The sequence below is a fragment of the Excalfactoria chinensis genome, unplaced genomic scaffold, assembly GCF_039878825.1.
Source record: "Excalfactoria chinensis isolate bCotChi1 unplaced genomic scaffold, bCotChi1.hap2 Scaffold_81, whole genome shotgun sequence".
In the NCBI taxonomy this organism is placed as follows: Eukaryota; Metazoa; Chordata; class Aves; order Galliformes; family Phasianidae; genus Excalfactoria; species Excalfactoria chinensis.
The window spans coordinates 259542-286503 of NW_027315714.1; the positions used below are offsets into that span (position 1 = coordinate 259542).

Consider the following 26962-nt stretch of genomic DNA (forward strand, 5'->3'; position numbering starts at 1 on the left):
TATGGGTGCCACCATGCCTCCTTTGCACACCCATGTGCCCACACAACCTTGCATGCCCTTATTTGCATTTACCGATGTCTGCAACCCCATCCATTTGCAAACTACTGTGCACACAAACGTGTGCATCACCTTCCTTGCACTCCCAACATGCATGCAGACACCGGTACCACCCTATCCTTGCACAAACACTGACACGCACACAGACGTGCAACCCCACCTGTTTGATCACCCCTGCACACACACACACGTGTGCAGCTCCATCGTTGCACTCCCCAAGTGCACGCGAACCCGTGCCATCACATCCTTCTGCCCAGCCATGTGCACACACACCCATGTGCACACACACCCACGTGCACCACCCTGCCCCCTTTGAACATTCTCCTCCCCACCTTCCCCCATTCGCATGCATGTGCCCCCCCACCCCTCTTTACCCACACCCTCTGTCTCTCACACCCCCACTCCTTTCTTTCTCCTTGCATACGTGTGTGCATCCCACCCCCCCTTGCCATGCAAATGCACCATCCCCTCCTGCACCCTTTGGCCACACCGCCTTCCTCCTCCTCCTTCTCCCCCCGTTCCCCTTTCCTGTCCCCCCGCATACCTCTCCACTCCTCTTTGCTGCTGCAGCCCCAAATGCACCTTCCCCCACGCCGCCCTCCTCGCAGTCCTCAGGTCTGCACGAGGCTTTGCCATCGCTTCCTTTGTGCACACCCCTTCACTGCAGATCTCCTTATTGTACCCTGCTTCTGCAGCACCATTTAGCAATCCCCCCTACTAAAGTACAGGTAGCTCAGAAATCCAGGTTGTCTCTAATTGTTTTTAATTAAAACAAGCACGAACGATCCATACTGCACATGATGTGATGATGTGGAATATTGACAGCAGCACCACAAAACGATGACATTCCACCCCTTGCCCTTTCCAGAGGCTGGAAGGACCCAAACAGCTTTTCCCAACATGTTCTTTACACGCACAACAGGGACTTTATCTCCTGTGTAGGGGCTGGATTGGCTGGGACCATCACGACTGACAGATCCTCTAGTACTGACCAACCAAGTGGCTTCTGCCAGATGCTTCTCCCAGCGCTTCCACGTTCCACCACCCATTGCTTTCAACATCGTTTTCAGGAGCTGTTTTGTTGTTCTTCATGTTCATGAAGGGCAGCTCCTGTTGGACCAACCTGATCTCCTTTACCGGCAGCCGCCCCCCCCAACAGGCCCCGGGCCGCCCCCAGCCCGGCCTGAGCCACGTGACAGGAAGTGCTCGGCGGCGGCGGAGAGCACTTCCGGGGCGATGCAACATGGCGGCGCGGCGGGGCCGGGAGGAGCGGGCTGCGCGCTGCGGACGGGGTCGGGCCTCGGTGCGGGGGTACGGAGGGGCTGCCGGGGGAGGAGCTCGCGGCGCTGCCGGCAGCCAGAGGCGGCTCCCGGGCGGCTCCACGGTCTCGCTGCGGAGTCAGCCGGCCGGCCCCAAAAGCCTGGAGGCAGAGCCTGAGCCGGCGCAGGCAAGGAACGGATCCGCCTCGGTGCCGCGTTTGGCCGGGGCGGTGGGCGTGGATGAAGGTCGGTACGGACGGACTCGGTCTGGATTGCGGGGAGCGGGACGAGTCTGGGCTGCGGTTTGGCGTGGAGGTGTTTGTTGCTTTGAAGGGCCGCCTTCATAGGCCGGAGGGAGGGAGAGGGAGCTTTGAACAGTGCGAGCAGTCGGGAGCACGTCGCGTTTCTGCTGCTGTGTTGGCGCCTCCAGCCCCCTCCTCATCCTATGTGGAACGCCAGCACCATCGGTGCGGCTGCCAGTTTAGAACCCTCCCCACCTTGGTCACCTTGGTCACCGCTGCCGCGCGCAACGCACTCGCATCTGACAGCTGTGGCAGATAACAGCCATGTCAGCAGTGAAGAGGGCGAGGGTTGAAGTTTGCCCAGTTTCAGGAGGGAGGATGGAGCTGGGGGCCCTGGAAGCGAAAAGGAGGAGGGGGCCCGCCATGACCATCGGGCAGAGGAGGGTTAAGAGAGCCCATTTCCATCGCGCCTGCACCAGCCTGATGACCAGCAACCATGCGGAGCCCATGGAGGTGGATCCAGCTCCAGAGGAGCCCATGGAGGTGGATCCACCCGCGGCTCAGCTGGCCTGGCACCACACCACCGCGCCAGGCCCCGCATCGACACCATCGCAGCTCCACCATGGCTGGTCCAGGCACTGAGCTCCTTACCTGCTGCGCAGCCCCCGCCCTGGGGCGTTATTTAACATCTGCTCCTCCTTCGGGCCTCTTCTGCAGCCAAGTTCTGTGGGCGCCCAGTCCCATCTTTACGCTGTATGTCCCAGTCCCTGTTTCTCTTGTTGGTTTTTGGGTTTAGTTTTCGAGTTAGGAGTAGGTTATTGTTCATGTTTTAGTGTTAGGAGTAGGTTTAGGAGTAGGTTTAGTGTTAGGAGTTGGTGTTTTCCTGTTAGGAGTTTGTTCCTCTTCATGCTGTAGTGTTAGGAGTAGATGGTTGTTCCCATTGTAGAGTTAGGCATAGCTGGTACTGTCGAGTTAGGCGTGGGTTCTTACCAGCAGCTGACAGCAAACAGCGCTCGCTCGGTAAGCACACGTCTGCTTTCTCCCGCAGAGCTGTGAGTGCGACTGCCGTGAGAGCGGAGGTCTGATGCCATCTGCGAGGGATGGGATTTGCATCTGGTGGCTTTTCCGTTGCAGAATGTCCAGCAGCAGAGCGTGAGCGGCCGTGAAATGAAGCTGGGCCTCAGGAGAGCAGTCTGGAGCTGCATCACGAGCTTCCTGCGTGGCCAGCGCAAGGTAGGTGTGCCTTACTGTAAGCGTGCGCTGAAGCAGTGTTGGTTAAGCACGGCTCACTCCTCTGTCTTCAGCAGATGGGCTTTCTGCGCGCTTTATTTCTGTGGCCGTAGAATTTCCCTCTTTCTTACCATCAGACCTGCGAAGGCTTTTTGTGGGAAGGTTTTGAGGGATGAGGGAGCAGAAATTGCTTTTGTCATGAGTCATCTGGAAGGGTTTCACAGAAATGGTGACATTTGCATAGGCTTGAATTCAGCATCATATCTGCTTCTCCCTGGGTTCAGGTTCTTTGGGTCTCCTGCCTGCTTTTCACCCTTTTATTAATGTAGAGTGGAGTTTCTACCTCAGAGCAAAGTTTCATGATTAACAGAAACAAATATGGAGCTTTCCAAATGGATGTGGTTGTTTCTTGGTAAGCTAGCAGTCCTCCTTATCTTCACCAGTACCACTTGACCTCGATTTTACCTTGTCGTGGATAATGACTGAGATTTCTGGGGAGGATATTAGATATTAGATGAATACGGCTCTGCATTTTTTTCTTCCTCCGAATAGCAAGGGACTGCTGTGCTCTCGTTAATGTCATCAGTGAGTAGATGCTGCCTCCTGTTTGAGCCTAAACTGCTTTCCATAGTTGAGTGGTTGGAAACATAGGGTTTTAACTTAAAATTGTTTGCGCAGAGTGAAGGTTGCGAATACAGTTAGAATACAGTTATACAGTGCTCTATCCCCAGAGCTTTCCATCAGTTTTCTTAACACAGCTTACGGTTCATGATAAAAGAAACTAACAAAGATGAACTTGGGTTAGCGTAGCCCGTTTCAAATGATCCTTCTGTGTCTTTTCCAGGCTGGTAGCAGAATGGGGACTTTCCCGAGGCGCTGAGGAACAGACACAAGCTTTTATTGAAGGCTTCAACGCAATTCTGCCACAGCAGTGTCTGCGGTACTTTGATGCTAAGGAGCTGGAGGTAAAGGATTCTTTGACTATTGCCAGATCCAGGCTGCTCCACGTAATCCTTCAATTTCAGTCAGTGTCTGAAGAGCAGAGTTCATTAAGGCTGGCGGTTCTGTTTTCAGGATGTGCGAGAGAAGCCTTCTGTATCAGTGAGTATTTGGTTAGTGTGTTGTTCTTTGCTTTCTTCTTTGCAAGCAACTTAGACACATTTCTAACGTTAAGATTCTGCCAGTGTAAATTTTTTGGCTAATGGTGTTTTTGTAATCCTTGACAATGTGATTTGCGTGTGTTTAAAGAGTGAGCAATTGGAAAGCAAGGGAGATAAGAACCGAATATCAGTGGATGGTTAAATTACTGAGTGGACCAGGTTTTAGCTGCTTTTGTTCTCTCCAAATTATACTCTGCAGCAGAACATCGTATTTCTAGCACAGAATGGTACGGTTAGGCAATGGCAAAGTATACATTCCTAGTTTGAATGTCTAAATAAAAACATTTTCATGACTGGGTTTTCTCTTTTGTGGCCTCTCCACATTTTCTTTGTGAGCGGATGTTGTTATTTGCTGTGGAAGTTTGAGAGTTTAGTATTAAAAACGAGCATAATGCAGGTGCTTTGAAGTACAGTAGTATTTAAGTACAATAGTCTTGCTGTAGAAGCAAAGTAGTAGCTTGTAGTTTCCAAGTTTATGACCCTTTTTCTCCCCTAAAGGTGCTCCTGTGTGGAATGCAAGAAATGGATCCGAATGACTGGCAGAGGCATACCATCTACCGGCGTTATACCAGAACCAGCAGACAGATGCTGTGGTTCTGGCAGGTTTGTAGACTTCTTTTTCCTCATAAGAACACAGCAACAGCTTAGTGAGCAGCAGTCAGAATTACTCAACAGATACGTAGCGTGTAAATAGAAATGATAACTGCTGATCCGTGTAAATAGAAATGATAACTGCTGATCCGTGTAAATAGAAATGATAACTGCTGATCCGTGTAAATAGAAATGATAACTGCTGATCCGTGTAAATAGAAATGATAACTGCTGATCCGTGTAAATAGAAATGATAACTGCTGATCCGTGTAAATAGAAATGATAACTGCTGATCCGTGTAAATAGAAATGATAACTGCTGATCCAGCTGTCCGAGGGGTGATGGGGAAGTGAACGTCTCAATATTAAACTTAACATCAGTGTTAATTATTTTTTTTCAGTTTGTGAAAGATATAGATAACGAGAAGAGAATGAGACTTCTACAGTTTGTTACTGGAACGTGTGGATTACCAGTCGGAGGATTTGCTGACCTCACAGGTAATGAGCCCTCTTTAATGCATTTTATGCTCATGTTTATTCCTTTTTTTTTTGTTAATAAGGACCAAGCTGTGTGTTTAAGGGTATTTTCTAATGAGTTTATTTGGAATCTTTTTTCCGAGTCTTGCATGTGGGTGGAGCTGTGACAGGAAAAGGGATGGAGGGAATGTGAACACGCCTTGCATCAGTGACTTGGTAGATGGTTTGGACGTGGTCCTGGCAGGGCAGCCTGCTCTGAGTATCCCTGCTTGCTCAGAGTGGAAGGACTAGGTAAACTCCAGGGATTCCTTCCAGTACCAAACCAACGATGTGATGCAGTGGTTGAGTTTCTTTGAAAACCGCTTCATATTTTTGCATTTCACTACGTGGATTGTTTCAGAGGGATGTAGTGAGAGACAGATGTTTTTGTGCTCTGCAAGTAGTTCTAATCTTGTTTTCGAGCCTTTCTCGTGCTGTTGTCATGTATTACCTACTGGTAGACACAGGCAGTTAGACCTAAGAATTCATTGCTTGATTTTTGTACAGGGAGCAACGGATCCCAAAAATTTTGCGTTGAGAAAGTTGGGAAGGAAAACTGGTTCCTAGAAGTCACTCCTGGTAAGTACAAAGGATCAAACTCTGCCGTGGTTCTGTTCTTACGGATGGCAATCTCCTTTCAGATTGTAGGAAGTGGGTGTGATATGGAAGTGGCTGAGATTGTGTGAAAGCAAATCACTGGGTGATGGCAGTAAGCTCTGCTGAGTAATAGTTGAACTTCTGAAAAGCAGTTTCGTTGTGGAGCTGATTCCATTGTAAATGCCGTGGATTTGCACACCACTAAAAACATAAAGCTACTTTTAGTACTGAAGGTAGTACTTTCTTCTAAAGAGTCTGGGATCGATCTTTCATGATCACCAGACCTGATCTTGGCAATGAAAACAAATAGCCGCATTCGTGCTCCCTCTTGGCTGGAGGAAATGTAGCTTCTGCTCAGTTTCTCAGTTCTGCTGGTGCTTTGTGAAGATGCTCAGATTTTAAATTTCAGATACAGAAGAGAGATAAGGTGAGAGTTGTTACTAAATACGTTGCCAGTTCTGGAAAGTTATCCCTGCTCAGGTGCTTGTTGTGCTTTAACTCTCACAGACAAATGCACGTCAAGATACAGCTGTTTTAGAGGGTACAAATGCAGTTATCCCTCTGAACAGGACAGTTCACATGCCTGTGTTCCTAGTGGATTTTTTTGGTGGTCTAAACTGTTCTTCAATACTTAAGGTTTCTCTTTCTTTTCAGTTTCAGTCGCTTGCAGCTTCCAGCCTAGAAGAATTAGGAGCAGCTGAAGGAAAAGCTGTTATTTGCAATTGAAGAAACAGAAGGTTTGGGGCAGGAATAGCTGCGATTTGCACCTTGAAGAACGTGAACTCAATGTGACGTTCTTCTTCGCTTCTTCTGCTTGTTGCACACTTCCTTGTAAAGTAGACTTGACTTGGATTATTTAGCAATAGTAGCGTGTAAGTAAATGGATGTTATCCTGAGGTTTTATCCACGTAAACTCTGGATTTCTACCGAGCACTTTCAGAAACCAAAAGAGCAATCAGATATGGCGACAAAGGAATTGTGACCCGAGTAGGGATTTAATACAGCTCTGGGCTCTGCTTTGTTTTACCTTTTGTTACTTAGAATGTGTCCTTAAGGACTGAGAGATTTTTTTAAAATAGTTTTGTCTTTCCTATTCAGTAGCATATTTGGCTACTGATGTACTGGGAAGTTCAGTAGTAGCTGCAGTGCTGCAGCAACATCATCACCTCTTGACAGCAGTGTTATTAGAGCCGGCTTGTAACCGTCCTCTGCCTACTGTGAGCAAATCCATCACTTAAGCTATTCTTCTAACTCAAGAGTGGCTGGACTGTTTTTTCCTTGCCTGGAGTCTGCTCACGTGCCAGTGGGACTCAGACTGCTGTTCAGCGGATGTCAAACTGTGGCACCAATCCAGAGCGAGTTGCCGTCTGGGATGCGGTGGCCGCCTTCATTCGAGAGCAGCTCCTGGTGCACAAGGTGCATTTGTTGGCTGTCGGGTTCCTCCTCGCCCTGTCTGGCTCAGCCTGGACTTCCTCTGAGCCTTCCCCTGCACACACAGCAGGAAACTCACCCCGTGTTTCCCTGCTGAGCTGCGTTTGGGAGGAAGGGCGAGGGGAAGGAGTGGGCTGTGCAGCCCCAAAGCCATCCCCGCTGCCCTGGCTTGTGCCTCTGAACAGCAGGAGGGGGCTCCTGAGCACTGTCCCTGCACAGGACCAGCTCCAGCTCTTCCTCCAGCCAGCCCTTAACTCTTCCGTCCTTTCTTCTCCCTCCACTCGCAGGGGGTCTGGATTCCCACCTTCGGCTCCTTTGACATCATCTCCAAGGAGATCAGGACGAAGGACAGGACGGTGACCCTGTGCTGGCCCGTGTTTCAGCTGGCCAGAAACCTCATTGCAGTGCACCACCTCAAGTCCTGCAGGGGGTCCCTGCCAGGTAGGAGGGGGGATTAAACCCTTGCTGGCTTCATGGATGGGGCAAACAGGGCCACCGCCTCCCTTCTCAGAAGCAGACCTCCCCCTCTGAGGAGCCCGTCCAAACGCGGGGCCGTTCTGGATGATGTCCCTTAGAAGCAGTTCTAGGTGGAAGAGCAACCTTATCATCAACCCCATCCCTGGTATTTTCTCAGTTGACAGGAAGGTGGAGGCCCTGAAGAGCAGCCAGGTGGCCGCAGCCGCCTCTGTGAGCTGGAAGACAGCACAGAAGTGCATCCAAAGCACCGTGTCGCTGCTCTCCAGCTGCCTGCAGAATGGGAAGAACGTGGCTGTGGTTCTGAAGGATGTTGGAGTGCTGCTCATTGACGGGCTGACCTTCCAAATGAAGTTCTATTACGACTTCCTCGAGACGCTGTCGGGGAAAGAGAACTTCAGGAGAGCTGTCCGCAAGGTGAGCTGTAGGTTTCTCCATAGCGCGGGCAGTGCCGTGAGCCTCACTCAGCCCGCACACGGCCCACCAGGACCTGGGCAGCTGCTCGAGCCGTGCAGGTGCTGCGGTGCTGTCAGCTCTCCCTGCCTCGGGCTCCTCGTGTCCCCTGTGCCTCAGCCATGACCAGGACATCCCACAACCTCCCTGTTCCTCCCCTGCAGGCCCCCTCGCTGCTGGACATGGGGGTGTCCCGCGTGACACCGGTGGCTTCTCTGGTGTCCTCTGGCTGCCTTGTCGTATTACCCAAGTGAGTATTTTTCTGCTGCTTGATGCAGCTGCTCAGCTCTCATTCTGTTGCGCTTGTGCCTCGTGTCCGTCAGTGTCCTGCCCAGGAGGATGTGCCATAGAATCGCAGAATGACTGGAGCAGGAAGGAACCCGAAAAGAGCACCCGGTGCCACTGCCCTGCGGGGAACAGGGACACCTACCTCCAAATGAGGTTGCTCTGAGCCTGCTCCAGCCAGGCCTTGAATGCCTGTCCGGGCACCCAGCATCTCTCTGGGCAAGACATCCCAGTGCCTCACCACCCTCCAGCCAAAACCTTCCTCCCATCCAAAGCCAGTCTTCCCTCTTTCCGCCTGAAACTGTTTCCCCTCCTCCTATCCCAAGTGACCCTGCTAACGGCTTTAGAAAGCCTTCGTGCAGCATGAAAACGTGCCTGTGAGCAGACAAGCAGAGCGAGCAGCAAGGATTGCTGTTGCACTGTCACACCGCTCACTGCCTTTTCCTCGCTTCCAGGTTTCCAATGGAGTTGGTCCCCTCTCCCCCTGGACTCTTCCAGCACAAACCACGTTCTGTCCCTGTGACCTCCCAGGACCCTCCTGTGCTGGTGACGTCACGATGTCGCGCTGACCTTAAAAAACCCCCCCGGGGTGGGGCAGGGGCAGTGGGTCAGCGCCGAACCTGCCGGCCCCGTTCTGCAGGCGGTGCAGGTCCTGCGAGCAGCTGTGCCAGTGGTGCAGCAATGCAGGCCCAGTTTGCCAGCGGAACATTAACAGCTCTGCAGCGCATGGAGCTGCTGCAGCAGCCGGAGCAGGTGAGCTCTGGGTGGACGGGCACAGAAGGGCCGAGCTGCCGGCTGGAGGGCACCCTGCCCACGGCATGGCAGCAGAGAGCCGGGTGCCAACGCTGCTCCTTTCCCCTCCCACAGGCTCATGAGCAGATGATGGAGAAGCGCACGGCCGCGACCAGGGAGTCGTTGCTGAATGTGAGCAGATGCTGCTGTGTGGGGTGGGGTGGGAGAAGTGCCCTCGTGTGGGTCTGCAGCTCCAGCCCTGCAGGCCCTGCTTGCCCCGATGGAGGAGGCAGGAGGGGACGGAGCCCCGTGGGAGCGCCGGTGCCCTGACGGCCGCTGCTCTTCTCTTTCCCACAGGACGCCCAGCAAATACGGGCTGAAAGAACGGCTGCCCGTAAGGAGGAGCTGGAGCAGGTAGGGGGCAGTGAGGGCTCGTCCTCACAGCTCGGCATCCTCACACCTCTGGCTGTGCAGGAGGACCTCGGTCCCCATCCCTCGGGTCCATGGGTCCCAACGCAGCCACCGCTCATTACACCCATTGTCTTGCAGGAGAAGCAGCTCATTGCCCAGCTGGAGGAGCAGCTGAAGGCTGGGAGCGAGGAGATGCAGGTAGTGTGGAGGGGCGAGGGGAGCGGGGCTGCCCACCCCCGTGTTGTGGACATGGAGCTCAGCCTTTTGTCTGCCAGGTGCTGCGCCGGGAGAAACAGCGCCTGCGAGAGGAGCGGGAGGAGCTGGAGCTGGAGGGTGCCTGGTGAGTGCATGGGAGCCACCCATGGGACCCTGCACCCCACGCCTGCACACGGGGGTCTCTGACACACCTGGGGCAGCAATGGGTGCAGCGCTGCTGGGGATGGGGCTCTGCTTCCTGCATGGTGTGGCAGAGCAGCCCCGTCCCAGCCCTGGGGTGGGCACACGCTGCTGGGGAGCCCCCGCGGTGACAGAGGCCGGCAGCCTCCAACCAAGCCTTGTTGCCCACAGGCGGCAGCATCAGATGGAGCTGGAGGTAGAGCGCGTGCCTGGGGCTGTGCTGCCGGAGCTGGTGGAGGCACAGCTGGTAAGGGGCAGAACACACAGCACCCTCACCCCATCCAACAGAGGTCTCCCTGGGGACAGGGCTCCCTGCAGCACCGTTGTGCTGCTGGGCTCCCGAGTCCTGCATGAAGCCCTGCTGCGCAGCGGGCCCTGACCACCATCCCTGCCCCATCTTCACCTACAGGAGAAGAAGGAGCGGGCCAGGAGACGTGGGCTCTCCTTCTGGATGCAGTGAGTCTCCCCTCCTTGCCCTGTTTCCAGCCAACAGCAGCCGGGCTCCCATCAGTGGGCTGATGGCCAGGACCCCTCTTTTGCCCCACAGGACCATCTGCCTCATCTTGCTCTGCCTCCAGCTGCTGCTCGTTGCTGTGCTGGGCTCTGGCCTATTTTACGCCCGGCACTATGACCAGGAGCTGCTCTATCGGCTCCTGCAGCGGGTGCTGCCCCAGCCAATGTACGCTCCCGTGGCGTACTTTGCAAGCAGGACCCTGCGTGTGGTCTGTGATGGGCTGCTGCCCATCTGACCGCCCAGCTCAATAACCCCTCCCAGCTCGGGGCTGCGTGCTGGGGTAGGAGACAGGGCTCTGTCCCCATGGAAGGGGCCTGTCCTGTGCTCCTGCCCCCAGGCACAGCAGTGGGGCAGTGCTGGCAGGCGGCTGAGTGCCACCACGTTGGACTTGTTGGAAATCAGTCTGGACTGTCATCGGGAGCCGCTGTCAGCTGAACAACAAACCTCCAACGGCCCATCAGACTGAAGATCCGCACCCGACAGCAGGACGTGGCTGGATCTACGAGCACTGAACCGCCTCGCTTTGCTGCCTCTCTGTCTCGTTTTCTTCCCCGTTTTCTGTCTTTTCTCTTGGTCTTCTTTCATTCTTTGACTCATCAAAGCAGCCGTGGCCTATGCTAACGGCATCTAATTGTAATTAGCCCATTAGCCAATGTTACCTCCAATTGGTTGTTAAGAAAGCCCTCAATAAATACATACCTATTATTCCCCTCATTTTGGCGGTTGTGACCCTTTGCTGAGCAGGGAAGGCTCAGGAGGTGGGAAAAGATCCACCCCTTGAAAAGCACAGAGTGAGAGCAGACGTAGATAGGAAGAGAAATAGGATGGGCAGCATCCCTCTGCACTCAGATGCCTGCTGCTTTGTCTGCATGCATCTCTTCTGCCCACTGCAGTTTATCCATGAAGGCTGCAGCAAAGATAAAGTGTCTCTGCTATGGAGCCCTGGAGGGGGATAGAGATGGAAAATGGGGATGAAATGGGGTCTCCCAGACGTCAGTCTCCAAAGACCGAAGCCCCACCCCGCAGGAAGGACACACCTTACCCACACTGATGCAGGCATGGGGTGCCCAGGACAGACAGAGCTCCACCGGAGGCTGCAAAACAGCTGCTGAGTCCATTAGTGCCATTGAGACCCATCAGTGTCGTTCCTGCATGCCATCTCCTTGAAGAAAATCAAAGGAACAAGGAGAGCGACTGAGGACTCTTGCAAGACCCCTTGCCTCTGGGAGATGCTTAGGAACAAAACCCTACAGCTGGAAGTGTTTTCAAGGCAAGGGATAAAGACTGTCATGGCTTGCTAATTTTTGCTATTGCTCTTTTACATCACAACATCTTACTTAATATACAAATCTACACACCAATAAACCATCATCAAAACACCTTACGCACTTGGGTCTGTGTGCATATATATAGACAGAATTACCGACTGCTCTCCCCCAACATCAAATTCCCTTGTGGTAACACAAGCATCCCCATCATTCTGCAGCACCCACCGAGTGCACCCAGCTCCCTGGGCAAAAGCAGTTCCAGGGAGAGGTTTGCCCTTTCCAGAGGCTGGAAGGACCCAAACTGCTTTTCCCAACATGCTCTTTACATGCACTGCAGGGACCTTATCTCCCTCTACAGTGTGCAGGGGGCTGGATTGGCTAGGACCATCACGACTGACAGATCCTCTAGTACTGACCAACCAAGTGGCTTCTTCCCAATTCTTCTCCAAGTGCTTGAGTGTTCCACCACCCATTGCTTTCAGCATAGCTTTCAACAACCCATTGTATCTTTCAGTCTTACCAGAGCTGGTGCATGGTAGGGGATATGATAAACCCACTCAGTGCCATGATCTTTGGCCCAAGTATTTATAAGGGAATGTTTGCAAGGAGTCCCATTATCAGACTCAGTTCTTTCTGGGGTGCCATGTCGCCACAGGACTTGTTTCTCAAGACCCAATTTGGTGTCTCTGCTGCCATCTGTCGCATGGCAACCACGTGGAACAGAGATCCCAGAAACACACACATCTCTGTCATGGTGTTATCTGGATCAATCTGCCCGTGACAGGGGTGGGGGAAGAGGGGCAGTAGGGCTGTGGGGCCCCCGACAAATGGGAAGGGAATAGGGAAAGGGGTAGGGAGATGGGAGCTGGGCACAAGGAAACAAAGAGCAGCAGCAACAATCTAAGGAGGAAAACTTCTTTCACTAACTATGATCAGGGAATGCAAGGTAACCCAGGCCCCACAGGCCGGACAGCCGGCTTCTAGCCTGGCAGGGAGCCTCGGACAGGATGGGTTTTGGCCTGGCAGGGACCTCGGCCTGCAGGCTTTTGGCCTGGAAGGGCTTCCCCGGCCTGCAGGCCTTTGACCTGGCAGTGCCCCCCAGACCAGACAGCTGGCTTTTAGCCTGGCAGGGCCCCCCTAACCGGATTACCAGCTTCAGGCCTGACAAGGTAGCCCCCAAATTTGTGGCTGGCTTTTGGCCTCACAGGCCCAGCGGGTCAGTCAGCCATTTTGTTGCCAGGCAGTGAGCCCCAGGCAGGCTGGATGTTGGCCTGGTAGGAATCCCCAAGCCGGCCAGCCAGCTTTTGGCCTTGCCAGTGTTTGCTGGCCGGCGGCAGGCTCTTGGCCTGGCAGGGCTTCCCTAGTCGGCCTTTGGCCTGGCAGGTGCCCTGCAACTATCTGACCAGATGGCTTTCACCCGAGGGCCTTCCTTGCCAGCTGGCTTTTGGCCTGGCTGGGACCCCATGTGCCAGCAGGCCGGCTATTGGCCTGGCAGGGCCCACTCAAGCCACCCGGCTGGCATTTGACCTGGTATGGCGCCTTGGGACAGCTGGGTTTTGGCCTAGCAGGGACCCCACAGGCCAGCCAGCTGGTTCTATCCCGGCAGGGACTCCTGGGTCTGCCAGCTGGGTTTTGGCCATGCAGGGCTTCCCTGTCTGGACGGCCAGCTTTCATCAGAGATTCGAGATCTTTCTCAAGGGCTGAGCCCAGCCTGTCTCCAGAGCCCCAAGACACAGCATCCAGGCAGCCACTTCTGGCCTGGGGCTCACTCCAACTTCTCGGACAAAGGGCACAGAAGATCAGGCCCAGAAGGGCCCGCCCAGCCAGCCTGCCGCCTTTTGGCCTGGCAGCTTTGGGGCCTGGCAGGGCTTCCCTGGGTCTGCCGGGTTTTTGTCTGGCAGGGCCCTCTGTGCCGGCTGCTTGGCTTCTGGCGTGGCAGGGCACCCCGGTTCCTGTTCAGCTTTTGGCCTGGCAGGGTTCCCCTGGGCCCCCCAGCTCACAGGGCTGGCCCCTCTCCACATCAGCAGAGAGCCCCGGGGCAGCCGGTCAGCTGTCTGGGGGAAGGCTGCATTACAGCCCAGGCTCCTGGCTCAGCCTTGAGGGATGCGGCCCCAAAGCCATCAGCCACTCAGGCGGACCCCTCCCGCTCTGTCCTTTCAGTGTTCTGCCACCCATCCGGGCAGTGCCTGCAGCCCCAGAGCAGCCGATGAGCTGCCAGCTGCAGAGCCAGGAGGGAACGGATAACCAAGAAGGGCTGGGCCGAACAAGACGGGTCAAGTTCCTCGATGAAGAAGGAGGAGCAGGGGAAGCCGAGCGTGAGGTTGCACTGCCCGAGCTGCAGGAAGATGAGACCCCAGACAAACCATCCAGGCTGGCGCTTCGGGCATGTGACTCGGTGACACTTCTGAGGAAGAGGGTTGAGAAGAGCAGGGAAGGGTGGGAACAAGCCAAGGAAATGTTGTGAAGAGCCCTTCCATTGTGGAGAGGGCTGCGGCTTGAGTTGAGCATCTCCTGGTGTGTCACACAGATCCAGGGCTTTCAAGAAGCAGCTGCTTTCAAGTGCTTCAGATGGTGAATGTTCCTAGACAGAGCGCTTGTCTCCTCCAAGCTCTGAAGCCAAGGTTTGTTCTGCAGGTCCTGCTGATGGCACAGGCATCAAACAGCCCAGAGCTCATGGCTGGGGAGAGACTGCTTATTGCTTTGTGAAAGGAGAGCTGGAGGAGGGCTTTGAGCAGCACTGTGCAGGGATGCAAGCAGCTGGTAAGAGAAGAGGTGTGTGTGCTGAGAGCAAGGGCTGTACGGCTCATGTCTGGGTGCTGACATGGAATGCAGGCAGAGCTCTTTGCAACTAAGTGTTGGCTTCAGTTTAGCTCCTCCTTTCCTCTCTCCCTTTGAGCAACCTCTGTTACCATTCTGCTGAGAATGGCTGAAGGTGCACCCGTGGCTGGCATCAAGACTAACTTGATCAAGCCATAGGAGAGCTCCAAACAACAAGCAGCAGAAAATTGTTGCATGTTCTAGGGGAATATGCAGACATCACACGTGACAGGTTATGCATAGATTACTGAATTGTTTGGAGATAAATCTATCCCCCTTTTTGCTGCATTCTTTCCTCTTTTCCTCCTTTCCAACCTCACTAAAGGTAATTCTCATCTCTGCTGCACCTTCTGTCCCACCAGGACCTCTCACTGCCTGGACAAACGTTTTCATAACACTTCTGGGCATGTGACATTTCCATAACTGACCAATCCTGACTGCACAGCAGTTCCCATTCACACGTGTTAATCCAACAATTAAAAAGAAAACGAGAGAAAAACTACCAATCTGAACAGCCAGCAGGACCAAGCTGAGCTCTGCTGTGTGATCTAACTAAGAGCTCGGTCCATCTGCAGGTGTCAGCAGTGTGAGCTACGACTTCTTACTGGTTGGGGTGCAAGGCCGAGAAGGCGTGGAGGGCATGGCTCCAGGCCAGCCAGATGTCACAGCACGGATGGCATCACCCGGAGCCTGTGTGCTGTCACAGTGCGCTGCCATGACGACGCTGGGCCCTCCCCAAGGACAGCCGGCCACTGGCTCCAGGCACCTCATTTGTGAGCTGTGCTGCCCGCAGCCGCTCGCCGTGCCCTGTGCCTGAGAGCAGCCCCAGCAGCAGAGCAGCTCAGCCTCATCGCGCTCGTCCTCCAAGGCTCAGAGAGGTGAGGGAGAGCTCCTGCACACTTCAGGCTGCAGAGCCCAGCTGCAGGATGCGAGTTTGGCTGCAGTGTGTGTGAGGGGCGTGTAGCACAGGACTGGCAGTGAGCAGGAGAAATTGCTGCCGGCCCTTCCTGCTCAGGAACCCCCGTCAGGAACTGCTCTGCTCTTGCCTTTAGGTTTGGAGGCACATGCCTGCCAGCATGGACGGAGCCTGGGTGGGGACCTGGAGACCCCATCGCCCACGTGGCCTCATCTCGGCCCAGTTCCCCAGCCCCGGGCCCCAGTACTCCATCCCGGGGACAACAGGTACAGCGACCATCCCCAGGGCTGGTCAGAGGGGCAGAGCAGCTCCCCAGCCTTGCCCCGTTCTGTCACAGCCTCCTGGCTCTCTGGCGCAGCTGCAAGCCAGGCCTGGCCGAGGAAGGCCAATGCTGCTGGCGCTGCTCCTTGTGACCCAAGGACAAAGGGGCCTGCTTCTGGTCTGGGTCCAAAGGAGCTGGAAACATGCAGCTGCACAGGGGTGTGCTCTCTTCTGCTTTTCCTCCTAGGTTACGTGGGCCACAGCCCCACCAAAAACCGTGCCCCCGCGTACACCTTTAGAGGGACCAAACGGCCTGCGGCAGAGAGCTGTGGGCCAGGTCCCTGCTACTTTGTGGAGCCGGCCATCACTAGGAATGGCAAGTACGTGGTTCCAGGCACCCACCTCCGGGGACGACCCACGACAAAGACCACCGTCACCCCCGGACCAAGTGAGTAGCACTGCTGCAGCACTTCTCCCAGACAACACGAGCACGCAGCACGTTTGCCCGGGGTCAGCTCACGCCCTGATGGAGCTGTAGGTCTTTTTTGAGAGAGCATGAGCTGCTCTGAGCAGCGATAAATGCCCTCGGAGAAGAACAGCTGCCCAGCACCATGGGCCCAGGGCACAAGGCACTATGTCTGAAAAGAACAAGGAGCAGGGGGCTGACAGGAGGGACAGCAAGGCAGGACATAGTGGCGGGGCACAGAGAAGTGTCCCCGCATGCTGCCTGTGTCCCCCAGCAATTCTGCAGCTCTTCAGAGGACCCTTTCTGGCTGCAGACGGAGACCAGCCCTTCACAGCTTTCTTCCTCCTGTCCTCTGTCCCAGGTGACTACCGCACCGAAGCTGCCAACAGGCACGTCTTCAAGTGCCCACCGGTGCAGTCCATGGCCTTCCGGCGGGAGCCCCTCCGGACAGACCGCCCTCCAGGTACGTGACCCTGGCAAAGGCAGACCCTTCAGCCTGAGCATCCTCCAGGGACGGGCTGCTGCTCAGCACCAGCAGAGGGCCTACTGCATGGCCTGTGCGGCAAGATGCGGCGCTGGGCCACAAGCTTTCTTACATGACCACCACCTCTCGGCCAGCAGCGTCTCCAGCTGCTCATGCTCGAAGCTGCTGGCACTGGCCCTGTGTCAGAGGAGAGGCAGGAACTGGCAGAGGGGCAAGATGTCCCTCCACTTCCCACCAGCGGGCTGGGCAGGCTGCCCCTCGCTGCTGCTTCCATCTCCTCCATCCCCTCACACACACACTCTCTGCTGCTCCTCCTGCAGGTCCTGGCACTTACACACTGCCCAGGCTGATGGGGCCCAACACAGCCTACACATCGGCCAGCCCCTGCTACTCCATGAGGGGAAGGAGCCAGCGCGGTCGCTTTGATGAGGACCTTGCCAAGGTGAGCTCTGCTGCTCCTCTTTTCCATGTTAGCATCCGAACCTGGGCTGCTCTCCCTGTGCCACAGGGGCTTCCAACCCTGCTGCAACTTTGCTTAATGCAGCCTTCCAGGGAAAGAGAGAGCCTTGAATGTGACCCCAGCCCCGTGTGGCCATGCCTCTCTTGCAGACTCCAGGTCCTGCGGCGCTCCCCAGAGTGGCTGTGGATGTGTACAAGACCAGGGCGCCCGCATACACGATGCCAGCCCGACCAAAACAGGGAGAGGGCAAAGCAGTGAAGCCCGGGCCAGCAGACTACAGCGTAGGCCGGGTAAGGCCTCAGCTCAGCTCTTCCCCTCTGCTTCACAAGCACAGCCTTCATGCCTCTCCCCCTTTCCCTGAGGCTTCATCCAGCCAAACAGCTTCTGGCTGCAGGAACCAAGTGCAGGACAGCAGGCCTGCTCCTTGCCCTCGTGCCACCTCCAAGTAGAGGAAGTGAGGAACAGCGCAGCACGCAGCTTTTCCTCCCTCTGCACCTATTCCCTTCAATGGGCCGTGCTGGTCTTTCACAAGCTCTTCGGGGGGGATGCAGCTCAGAGGGGCTCCAAGCAGCACACCCCCAGCATAGGAGAGTTAGCTGTGAGGTCCCAGGTGCACAGCCAGCCCTCTTTGAGACAGGAGGGGCCCATAAGAGCACATGTAAGGCCAGCACACCTCCCTGAGCCAGCTCTGCTCTAGCAGGGAGCTGCACCGACTCTGCACTGGCGCTCAGCCCTTCCCAGTGAGGCACCAGGGACTGTCTGGGATTGGGAGGGGTGCAGGACAGCAGGGAGCAAGGGCAGCAAAGAAGGGCCCTTGCTGATCTGCCTTTCCTTTCTGCCCTCCCAGGTGACGCTGATCAAGCCCCAGGCACCTGCCTCCACTTTTGGGATCCAGCATTCCCTCTACACAACCCCTCTCATCGTGGAATAAGACAGCAAAGTCTGGAAGGCCGTGGTTGCTTTCCTGGAACGGGAGGGGAGGAGAAGAAAGAGCAGCCAACTGCCGGTTTCCTTCTGATTCCATTTCCCTTCATCCAGTTGGGCTTTTGCCCATTATACTGTTAGATGTTAGTGTTAGGAGTAAGTCATTAATAAATTAATTTAGTACCTTTATGTATACCTTCTTGTTACTCCTTTTTCCTCACCGCTGCACACAGGAATGCGCTGCTGCTCCCTGAAGCCTTTCTAACATCAGCGCATTGCAAACCGCTGATGCTTGCTTTATCAGTCATTTGCATTACTGAGGTCTGCCACGTGCTGAAGTAAGGAATCAATGCAGCAAATAGCAAAGGGAGGCCAGTGTGGGCAGTGCAGCCCTTCCAGCGCCATCAGGTAGATGTCAGTGAGATGCCTGGGGCTGGGTGACTTAAACACCTGCTGGTGATCATCTGCCAGCTTACAGGATGGCCGGCAGCATTTCCTGTACCCGTGACAACACCTGGCTTGGCCGTAAAGACATTCCTGGAACAAAGGCTGAAGGGAAAATAATGAAACACGGAGGCAAAAAGAGAATAAAAAGCAACAGATGGCAACAAATATAGAGAAGGCAAGTAAGAAAGCTAACCATAGCACAACAAAGGAATGCAAAGCAAAGCAAGGCAAAGAATGGAAAAAAGCAAACTTGCAGGAATGGAGGAATGTGGGAAGAGCTGGGCCCCTGCTTGCCACAGGAGCTGCATGGGAGAAGAATCTGGGCCAGAATGTAAGAGGAACTCCTTTGGGTTCTGGGTTTGAATCAAAGCTGAGAAGCCCGGGAGGAGCTGTGGGCCGCTCCAGGCCACCTTGCTGTCTCCCCAAGAGATCAGGTACATGGGCAGGGCAGCGGGCTGAAGTGCCAGAAACAAGCATCCGTGTGGAGGAAGGCAAAGGGTGGAGGAGGATCAAGGGTAGCTACTGGGCATGGCCTTGCTCAGCAAGGGGAGGAAAAGCCTGGAGGGCATGAGCAGGGAACAGAGAAGGGCAGGCAGTAGGTGTGAAGCTGGGAGCAGAGAATGGTTTGGGTTGGAAGAGAGCTCAAAGATCACACAGTACCAACCCCATTCCTTTTCCCCATTCATTCCCCATTTCTTCTCCCTGCTTCATACAGGCACTTACAGACAAAGTAAGGCTCATGGAGAAGACTGGGTATACACAAGATCTTTAATTCACTGGTGCTAGAGAACTGCTGGAACATACTTGTCCAGATCATGGATATTTTCCTACAAGCACCAACCAGGCATGGCAACTCACAGCTGAAATGTCATTGCCCTTTCCAAGTAACCAGTCTACCTACAGGCTTCTCATTAGAGACTTGCAAATAAGACCAGAACCCATTTATTCCCATTTCAGGGGTTGGCTTCTCTTCACCACACATCACATGCACAAGAACAGATAGCTCTTGCAAGGAAGCACGTTCCTACACACCCGAGCATCCTGCTGAGCAGGGGCATCATCCACATACATTCCCTCCTCCCCAATTTATTTACATCAGTTCATTTGCTGGTGAAATTCTAGTCTAGCTTTTCTCGGGACATTCAGCCACAGCGAGGTTGGCCAACATGCCACACCTACAAGCTCCCCAGATTCCTTCCTCCTCACACCTGCCTGCACACACACAAACTAACTGTCAGGCAGCAGGACAAGGCCCGGCCTTTTGCACTACTCATAAAGCCCGGAGTTCTCATTAATGAGACGAATCTCTTCACTGGTGCGAGAAGCCAGAATTTCCATCAGGCAGCCTTCATCTGTTCCTGCTCCCCAGGGAATCGCCAAGGCAAGATTTAAGATACCAACAACCGCTCCTGACATGCAAACAGGTCTCTTTAAGAGTTAATAATAAATTAAGAAGACATTCATAGTAAAGCAGTAAGTCCTTGGCCTGAACTTCAGCAATACAAAAGAAACATTTCCAAACCTTCACAGCCCTCCTCAGTTCATGCACATCAGACGTGGTGGTGGGAGTCATCATCCCAACCATCACCCTCTCAAAATTCCCACTCAGCAACCACATAAAGTCACCAATCAAATCCTAGAAAGCCAAGAGAGGAGGAAGGAGGTGGCAGAAGGTACGGCCTTCCAGGACAGACAGAACTGAGCCGTTCACCTCTTCTCTTTAGGCTCTAACCCTCCTTGCATCATCAGCTGCTCTGAACTGAACAAAAACAAAACAACCTAGGTCAAGGAAATTCTCCACCAACCTTTCTCTTATGGAGATTGGGTCCTTTGTCACTTTTCACCCAAGTGACACAACCACCTTCACACATCTCCGTAGACCTTTTAGGTGATCAGAACTTGCTGACGTTGGGAAACATTTAGTTTGGTCAAGATGTCGATGATGATATCTTCATCCATGCCTGCAAATGGAGAAAAATGGAAGCCAGTCGCCCTGCCGCCCCAAGTCCCCTACACAGCCAGTTCTCAACAGCCCCAGGACTACATCCATGCCTAGAAGATCATCCAGTCCAACCATTACCAATACTTCCCAGCTAAATCATATCCCTCAACACAACATCCAAATGTTTCCTGAACACCCCCATAGTCGGTGACACCATCACCTCTGTGGGCAGTGCATTCCAGTGCCTGACTACCCTTTCCAAGAAGTAATACTTCCGAATGTCCAGCCTGAACCTCCCCTGGCGCAGCTTGAAGCCATTCCCTCTAGTTCTATCACTGATTACATGAGAGAAGAGGCCAACCCCCAGCTCACCACAACCTCCCTTCAGGAAGTTATAGAGAGCTATAAGGTCTCTCCTGAGCCTCCTCTTCTCCAGGCTGAACATTCCCAGCTCCCTCAGCCGCTCCTCACACGGTCTGTGCTCCAGACCCCTCACCAGCTTTGTTGCCCTTCTCTGAACACGTTCCAGGGCCTCAATGTCTCTCTTGCAGTGAGGGGCCCAAAACTGAACACAGTACTCGAGATGCGGCCTCACCAGTGCCGAGTACAGGGGGACAATTACCTCCCTATTCCTGCTAGTAACACTGTTTGTGATGCAAGCCAGGATGCCGTTGGCCTTCTTGGCCACCCGGGCACACTGTGGGCTCATGTTCAGCCGAGCATCAATCAGTTCCCCCAGGTCCGTTTCCTCCACACAGTCCTCCAGCCACTCCACCCCAAGTCTATAGCGCTGCCTGGGGCTGTTGTGGCCAAAGTGCAGAACCCGGCATTTGCTCTTGTTGAACCTCATCCCATTGGCTTCAGCCCGGCTCTCCAGCCTGTCCAGATCCCTCTGTAGGGCCTCGCTACCCCCAGGTAGATCCACACTCCCAGCCAGTTTAGTGTCATCTGTGAACTTACTGAGGGTGCACTCGATGCCCTCATCCAGGTCATCAATAAAGATGTTGAAGAGGACAGGCCCCAGCACCGACCCCTGGGGTACACCACTCGTGACTGGTCTCCAACTGGATTTAACTCCATTTACCACCACTCTCTGGGCCCGGACCTCCAGCCAGCTCCTTACCGAGATGATAGTGTACCCATCCAAGCCACGGGCTGCCAGCTTTTGCAGGAGGTTAGCATGGGAGACAGTGTCATCAAGTGTAGTATTCAAAAAATAACACATTTTCTTCCCAGAATGCCACCTTATATCCCCAGAATAAGACATTTTCTCCCCAAAACATCATCTTTTTTACCAAATAGAAGATAGTATCTCACCAAAACACTGCTTTCTATCCCCAAAATAAAACATTTTCTACACAAAATGCTGCTTTTTATTCCTAAAATAGGATGTTTTCTCCCACAAATACTGATTTTTATCTCCCAAAGAAAACATTTCCTCACCAAAATTCATTTGATGCCACCAGTTGGATATTTTCTCCTTAAATATCTCTTTTCATCCCAATACAATCCATTTTCTACAAAAAATGCCACTTTGGAAACCAAAAAAAGACATAAAACACATAAAACACCGCTCCCAAAAAGAAGAAATATTCTCCCTGAAATACCAATTTCCCGTCCCACCCTCCTTCCTGAAAATAAGATATTTGGAAAGAAAGTTGCTTTCACTGTCAGATCTCAATGACTTGTTAAATGTTTTGCATTCACTTTGCTACACTTCTGTCTGTAGACATCTTTCAACCAGTTCAAATATTCCCAGAAGTAGAAAAACAAAGGGACGTTCCAGTGGAACAGCACTAGCAGGAGGAGCATCTCTCATTGCTGCCCCCAGGACCCACAGCACTCATTTCTCCCTGCCTGCACAACACTTTGCTTACTGTCCATGCGCTCCTGGCAACACAAGCTATTGTCATTTATTTACTGTTTTGTACATTCAATTATTAAACGTCTTGCATTCACTTTGCTATACCTCTTTTCAGCCGTTCATTCAGTGACAAAGCCCACCTCCCCGGGCCCCCAGGCCCACCTTCAGGGCAATCTGGGCAGCAGAAAGGGCAGTGACCCAGATCTGCCACCACCGTTGGACCCATCCCTCCTCTCCAGGACCCCCGCCCCTCCTCAGTCAGTTCTGCGTGGGAACGGAGGGATGAGAAAAGGCTATGGGAATTCTTGGAGAGCTGAGTGGCTCAGCCTGTAGTGGAGGAGGCTGACTGCGATCCCAGACACAGCCATCAGTCCCCAGGCGCAGTAAGGACTAAGCCAGGCTGCACCCTGCAGTACCCAGCAGCAGGATCAGAGTCTGAGGCCTGCCTAGGTCGTGTGGCTGCGCTGCAGGCTGAGGGATGGAGAAAGCCCCATCTTGAGATTTTTTCCGTTCCTGAGGGTTCCCCCCTCCATCTTGCTCTGCTCCAGCCCCAGCCGCAGGCCGGCGTCCCCGACAGGTTGCTGTGGTTGCAGAGCTGGACTTGGCCCTTGACCTGTGCCCCTGTCCCCACCATCCACCTTGCCTTCTCACCCCTCTCTATCCAGTTCACGCCCCATCTCTCTCACCTCCATGTCCCACCTATGTCCTCTCTACGTCCTCTTCCTAGTCTCCTCCATATCCCCTCCATCTTCTTTCCGAGTCCAATCTATGTCCCCCCCTTCTACATCCCCTCCATAAGCCCTCTGGGTCCCGTCTGTCTCTGCACACTAGGAATGCCATACATGGCTGCAGAGCTGCAGCACTTACACCATCAATGACTGCTGAGATGACCGACCTCCCTGCAGCCTCACTGCCAGGAACAGAACTGCTTGGAGCATGGCAGCCCCCCAAAACAAATAAACAAAACAAAACAAAACACAACAAAACAAAGAGCTTTGCTACCCAGCACAGTGAGGGAAGGAGAACACGGACCATGTCACAACCCACTGCTCCATACAGCTCCATACAGAACCAGAAAGCAGAGCAGGAAAGTGGAGAGAGTTGGCCTAAGAAGTAAAAAAAAAATAAATGAGAAGAAATTGGGGAAAGTTGGGAAAAATAAAAACAGGAAAGAAAAAGAAACACAAGGCAAAGCAGAGAAAAGCCAAGCAGAGCCACGCAGAGAAGTGAAAAAGTAAAGCACGGCTGTGAAAAATAAACAAAATAAAAGTAGAAAAAAATAGGAAGGAAATAAAAAAGAATGCAAAACAAAGAAAATTAAAGAAGAAAAAAAAAGGAAAAAAAGAAAAAACCGAAAACACAGAAAACAAGCAAAAAAGCAAACAGGAAAGAAAATGGTTGCATAGCAAAGGATAACAACAATAAGAAAAGCAAAGCAAAGCATAGGAGAACACAGAAAACTTGCAGGACTGTAGCCAATAGCCCAGAGAAGAGGAGGAAGCAAGGCAGAAGGCAAGGTTATGTCTGTGTGTCTGTCTGAAGGAAACTGAGCTGCAGACGTTCAGAGCGCTGCTCAGTGCAGCCATGGCACAGACAGCTGCACAGAACAGGGCTCCAGGAGCACTGACAGCTGCTGAGGCACTGCTGGGAAGGAAGGGGGAGCTGCCATTCATCCCTATGGAGAAAGTGCCAACGGAGAACCAGGAACGCCCAGCACAGATCCACCTGGAGCAGCAAAACCAGCAGAGCTCCCCGAGAGAGAAATGCTTCCTCGGCAGCTCCTGCCTGTGCTGCACTGCCGCACCCAGACATGGGCCCTGCTCTCCCTTCTCAAGCCGTGGGCTGGGAGCTGCGTCCTTCCCAGGCAGCACAGCAACTGCTCAGCACACTGCAGACCGCTCCCCCAAACCATCCTCACAGTGCCTTACCTCCTGGCAGGCTCAGGGAAGGAGCAGCCGGCGACCTGAGCCCACAGGCCCAGCCCTGCACAGCCCTGCACCCAGCACTGTCATGGCGGCGCCCGGAGCTGCCGCACAGCATCCTGGGAGTGGTAGTTCCTGCGGGGCCTGCAGCTCCCAGCAGGCCCTGCAGCTCCCAGCAGGCCCAGGCGAGGGCAGAGGGGAGCGGTGCTGTCAGCCCGGAGCTCGCCCAGAGAGCCCAATGTTCGCAGCACTTCACACCAGGCACTTGGGACTCGGCTCTTTCTGTCCAGAACGTCCCTGAGCTGCTCAGAAAGCACAACTGCGTCACCCTCGCTGCGCTGTGCAAAGGAGGCTGCCATTGCAGGCTCGGCTCTGACCTGGTCCAGCAATGCACTTCCTTGCAACTGGAGCACTGACACGCTTGCTTCTTGCAAGTAGCAATCGCCCCCTGCTTTGCACACCTCTGTGCTCGTGCAAATGGGCACGACCCCAGTCTTGCACTCCCCGCCTGCACACACACATACACACACACACAGACACACACACGCACACGTACCACCTCATCCTTGCACACCTTCCCTCATGCATGCACAGATCTCTGCAATGCGTGGACACACCTGTGCAGCTGCACCGGTTTGTTCACCCCTGCACACCCACATGTCTGCAACCCCAGCCTTGTCCACAACTACGTGCACGCTCACTCGTGCATGAAGGCTTGCACAGCCTTGCTCACAGCCATGTGCATACACACAAGTGTGCAAGAACAAACAGTACACCTGCAAACACCTTTTTGCACACATGAATGCACGGTGCACACCCTGACATTCGACCCCATCCTTGCACACATACACGTGAAAGAACATCCCTTCACACGCTGCTTATGCACATGCATCCACATGCTGGCAAACTCTCTGCACATCCACGTGCAAATACCATCCAGGAACGCTTTTGCATCTACACACATGTACAACCGCACACCTTTGAGCACTCCTGGGGACACACACGTGTGCCACCTCTTCCTCGCTTACCCACCGATGCATGTGCAACCCCACCCCTTTGCACACCCCTCTGCTCATACGAATGTGCGCAACCCCATCCTTGCACTCCGCACATGCATGCACACACGTTTACCACCCATCCCCGCACACACTCACACATGCACTCACACACTTTTGCTACCCCGCTCCTCCGCACACTCCTGTGTACATGCACTCCTGCAACTGGTTTTCCCATCCTGCAGCCAGCAGTTCTCCAACCTGAGGCTGCCTGGCTGTGAGAGGAACGTCTCAGTGGGAGCGTGGCTGTTCCTCCCCTCTGACAGGGCAGGTGTGGGACAGAAGAGGGAAGCAGAATGCGTCCACTTTTTCCTCGTTGCTCCTAGTTTCTGTCTTGTGCTGGGAAACAAGCAGAGTGACTGTGCCTCTCTGTGATGCTTAGCTCCGTACCTCTGCCATCATCTCTATACTCAGATGTTCCTCCACGTAATGCTCCACACTACGAACCTGCAGATCCCAAAGGAATCCTTGGCTGCTCTCACTCACCTGGAGGTTGCAGGGTGCTGGGCCTCCTGCCTGTACCTCCTTCCAGGTGTCATTTGCAAGACCCTGTATGTAAAAGTGATATGCAAAGTTTTCCTTTCCCAGACACCAGCTGTACCAGCACCTCAGTGTACCCCTTACGGGAGCTCCCGCTGGGACAAGGACAAATAGGCTGTAAACTATTCAACTCCCCACTCACTAGTGGAGAAGTTAGACATTTTAAGAAGGAACTGAAATCCTCGGATGAGGATCCTCTAAGAGTAGCAGAACAATTTGATCAATTTCTGGGGCTACATTTGTACTCGTGGATGGAACTGATGTCTATTCTGTTGTTTACTGGAGAAGAAAGAGGCATGGCATGATTAGGTGAGTAGCTACGCAAGAGTGGGAAAAAAATAACCCTCCAGGGCGTCCTGGAGTGGTACCAGCAGAGCAAAAATAGCCCGTGGAAGACCTCAACTGGGATGGTAATAATCCACAACAGCGGCAAAATATGAAAGATCGGCGAGACATAATAATGGCTGGGATTAGGGAGGCAGTACCCAAGTCCCCGAATCTTACCAAGGCATTGAGCTCTCAGGACTCAAATTAACAAATGAGACCTTAAAGATAACTGGGGGTAGAGGGAACTGGGATGACAGTATCGAGCTGAAACTCGTGTTTAAAGCAATAGCAGGACAATTATTCTACGTACCTGATGCAGGGACCAACTTGCTGCGGATAGCTGATGAAACTGGGAATGCAAATAACAACGTGTCAAGGTGGGATTACTGTATCAGTGAATGTATTAACTGAGGCAGACGAGAGAGAGATAGACCCTGCGGTTTGGGTCCAAGTCGGAAATAGAGGGGGATTAAAAATAACCCCTTTGAAAATAAAAATGCAAGAAAAACATGAAGTCATAAGACAGAGACAATATCCAGTTCCATTTGAGGGACGTATTGGCCTTAAACCTGTAAAACAGTGATTACTAAGGGATGGGTTGCTGGAACCACATCTGTCACCTTTCAATACCCCCATTTTGCCAGTAAAACAGAACCTGAGGTTTCCTACCGATTAGTGCAAGATTTGAGAAAAATTAATGAAATAGTACAACAACAGCACGCAGTGGTTCCAAACCCATATACCTTGATGAGCGTGAGACATACATATCTCATGACAGGAAAACAAACAAACAAACAAAACAAAACGACAACAACAACATTAAGCTTACTAGACCTTTTTAAATGGAAATGAAGTAACAGGTTGGAGAAATCTGTTTGTTCGTCCTGTATCAGGAACAGACATCAGGGGGCAGACAGAAGTA

The 26962-nt window shown here is 53.5% G+C and overlaps 2 protein-coding genes and 1 long non-coding RNA gene across 7 annotated transcripts; 2 read left to right on the forward strand and 1 right to left on the reverse strand.

Moving 5' to 3' along the window:
* The first annotated feature begins 1425 nt into the window (after positions 1 to 1425).
* On the forward strand, positions 1426 to 10606 carry LOC140265256 (uncharacterized). 3 transcript variants are annotated; one of them, XM_072361170.1, is made up of 18 exons: positions 1426 to 1562; positions 2607 to 2791; positions 3633 to 3889; positions 4447 to 4551; positions 4940 to 5036; positions 5562 to 5633; positions 6306 to 7067; positions 7370 to 7523; positions 7717 to 7973; positions 8174 to 8259; positions 8750 to 9047; positions 9162 to 9218; positions 9384 to 9440; positions 9576 to 9635; positions 9713 to 9777; positions 10005 to 10080; positions 10243 to 10289; positions 10381 to 10606. In XM_072361170.1, exons 7-18 carry the CDS (start codon positions 6981 to 6983, stop codon positions 10580 to 10582), a joined length of 1446 nt encoding a protein of 481 aa, XP_072217271.1. In that variant the 5' UTR covers positions 1426 to 1562; positions 2607 to 2791; positions 3633 to 3889; positions 4447 to 4551; positions 4940 to 5036; positions 5562 to 5633; positions 6306 to 6980; the 3' UTR covers positions 10583 to 10606. The 3 variants fall into 3 exon arrangements, with proteins under 3 accessions (XP_072217271.1, XP_072217270.1, XP_072217269.1); XM_072361169.1 differs by having other exon boundaries at positions 1428 to 1562; positions 2693 to 2791; positions 9384 to 9635; XM_072361168.1 differs by lacking the exon at positions 1426 to 1562 and having other exon boundaries at positions 1577 to 2791; positions 9384 to 9635.
* Positions 10607 to 11160: 554 nt separating this feature from the next.
* LOC140265259 (uncharacterized) lies at positions 11161 to 24225 on the reverse strand. The gene is made up of 4 exons (XR_011906222.1): positions 24125 to 24225; positions 20196 to 20351; positions 11390 to 11509; positions 11161 to 11289 (listed from the first exon to the last, which is right to left on the reverse strand). It is a non-coding gene; the product is annotated as an uncharacterized lncRNA (long non-coding RNA).
* On the forward strand, positions 15087 to 18037 carry LOC140265258 (ciliary microtubule associated protein 1A-like). 3 transcript variants are annotated; one of them, XM_072361173.1, is made up of 7 exons: positions 15152 to 15310; positions 15485 to 15614; positions 15857 to 16057; positions 16437 to 16538; positions 16880 to 17001; positions 17169 to 17309; positions 17867 to 18037. In XM_072361173.1, exons 2-7 carry the CDS (start codon positions 15497 to 15499, stop codon positions 17948 to 17950), a joined length of 768 nt encoding a protein of 255 aa, XP_072217274.1. In that variant the 5' UTR covers positions 15152 to 15310; positions 15485 to 15496; the 3' UTR covers positions 17951 to 18037. The 3 variants fall into 3 exon arrangements, with proteins under 3 accessions (XP_072217273.1, XP_072217274.1, XP_072217272.1); XM_072361172.1 differs by lacking the exon at positions 17867 to 18037 and having other exon boundaries at positions 15087 to 15310; positions 17169 to 17501; XM_072361171.1 differs by lacking the exons at positions 15152 to 15310; positions 17867 to 18037 and having other exon boundaries at positions 15389 to 15614; positions 17169 to 17501.
* Positions 24226 to 26962: the final 2737 nt, after the last annotated feature.

What these genes read in the sequence shown, in the direction of transcription:
- LOC140265256 (XM_072361169.1), top strand. Translation starts at nt 6,981, where the DNA reads ATGTCAAACTGTGGCACCAATCCAGAGCGAGTTGCCGTCTGGGATGCG. An exon ending in CTGGGAGCGAGGAGATGCAG is followed by an intron (nt 9,636 to 9,712) that starts GTAGTGTGGAGG and finishes TTTGTCTGCCAG; the next exon opens with GTGCTGCGCCGGGAGAAACA. An exon ending in CTGGAGCTGGAGGGTGCCTG is followed by an intron (nt 9,778 to 10,004) that starts GTGAGTGCATGG and finishes TGTTGCCCACAG; the next exon opens with GCGGCAGCATCAGATGGAGC.
- LOC140265258 (XM_072361172.1), top strand. Translation starts at nt 15,497, where the DNA reads ATGCCTGCCAGCATGGACGGAGCCTGGGTGGGGACCTGGAGACCCCAT. An exon ending in CCGGACAGACCGCCCTCCAG is followed by an intron (nt 16,539 to 16,879) that starts GTACGTGACCCT and finishes CTCCTCCTGCAG; the next exon opens with GTCCTGGCACTTACACACTG. An exon ending in TTGATGAGGACCTTGCCAAG is followed by an intron (nt 17,002 to 17,168) that starts GTGAGCTCTGCT and finishes CCTCTCTTGCAG; the next exon opens with ACTCCAGGTCCTGCGGCGCT.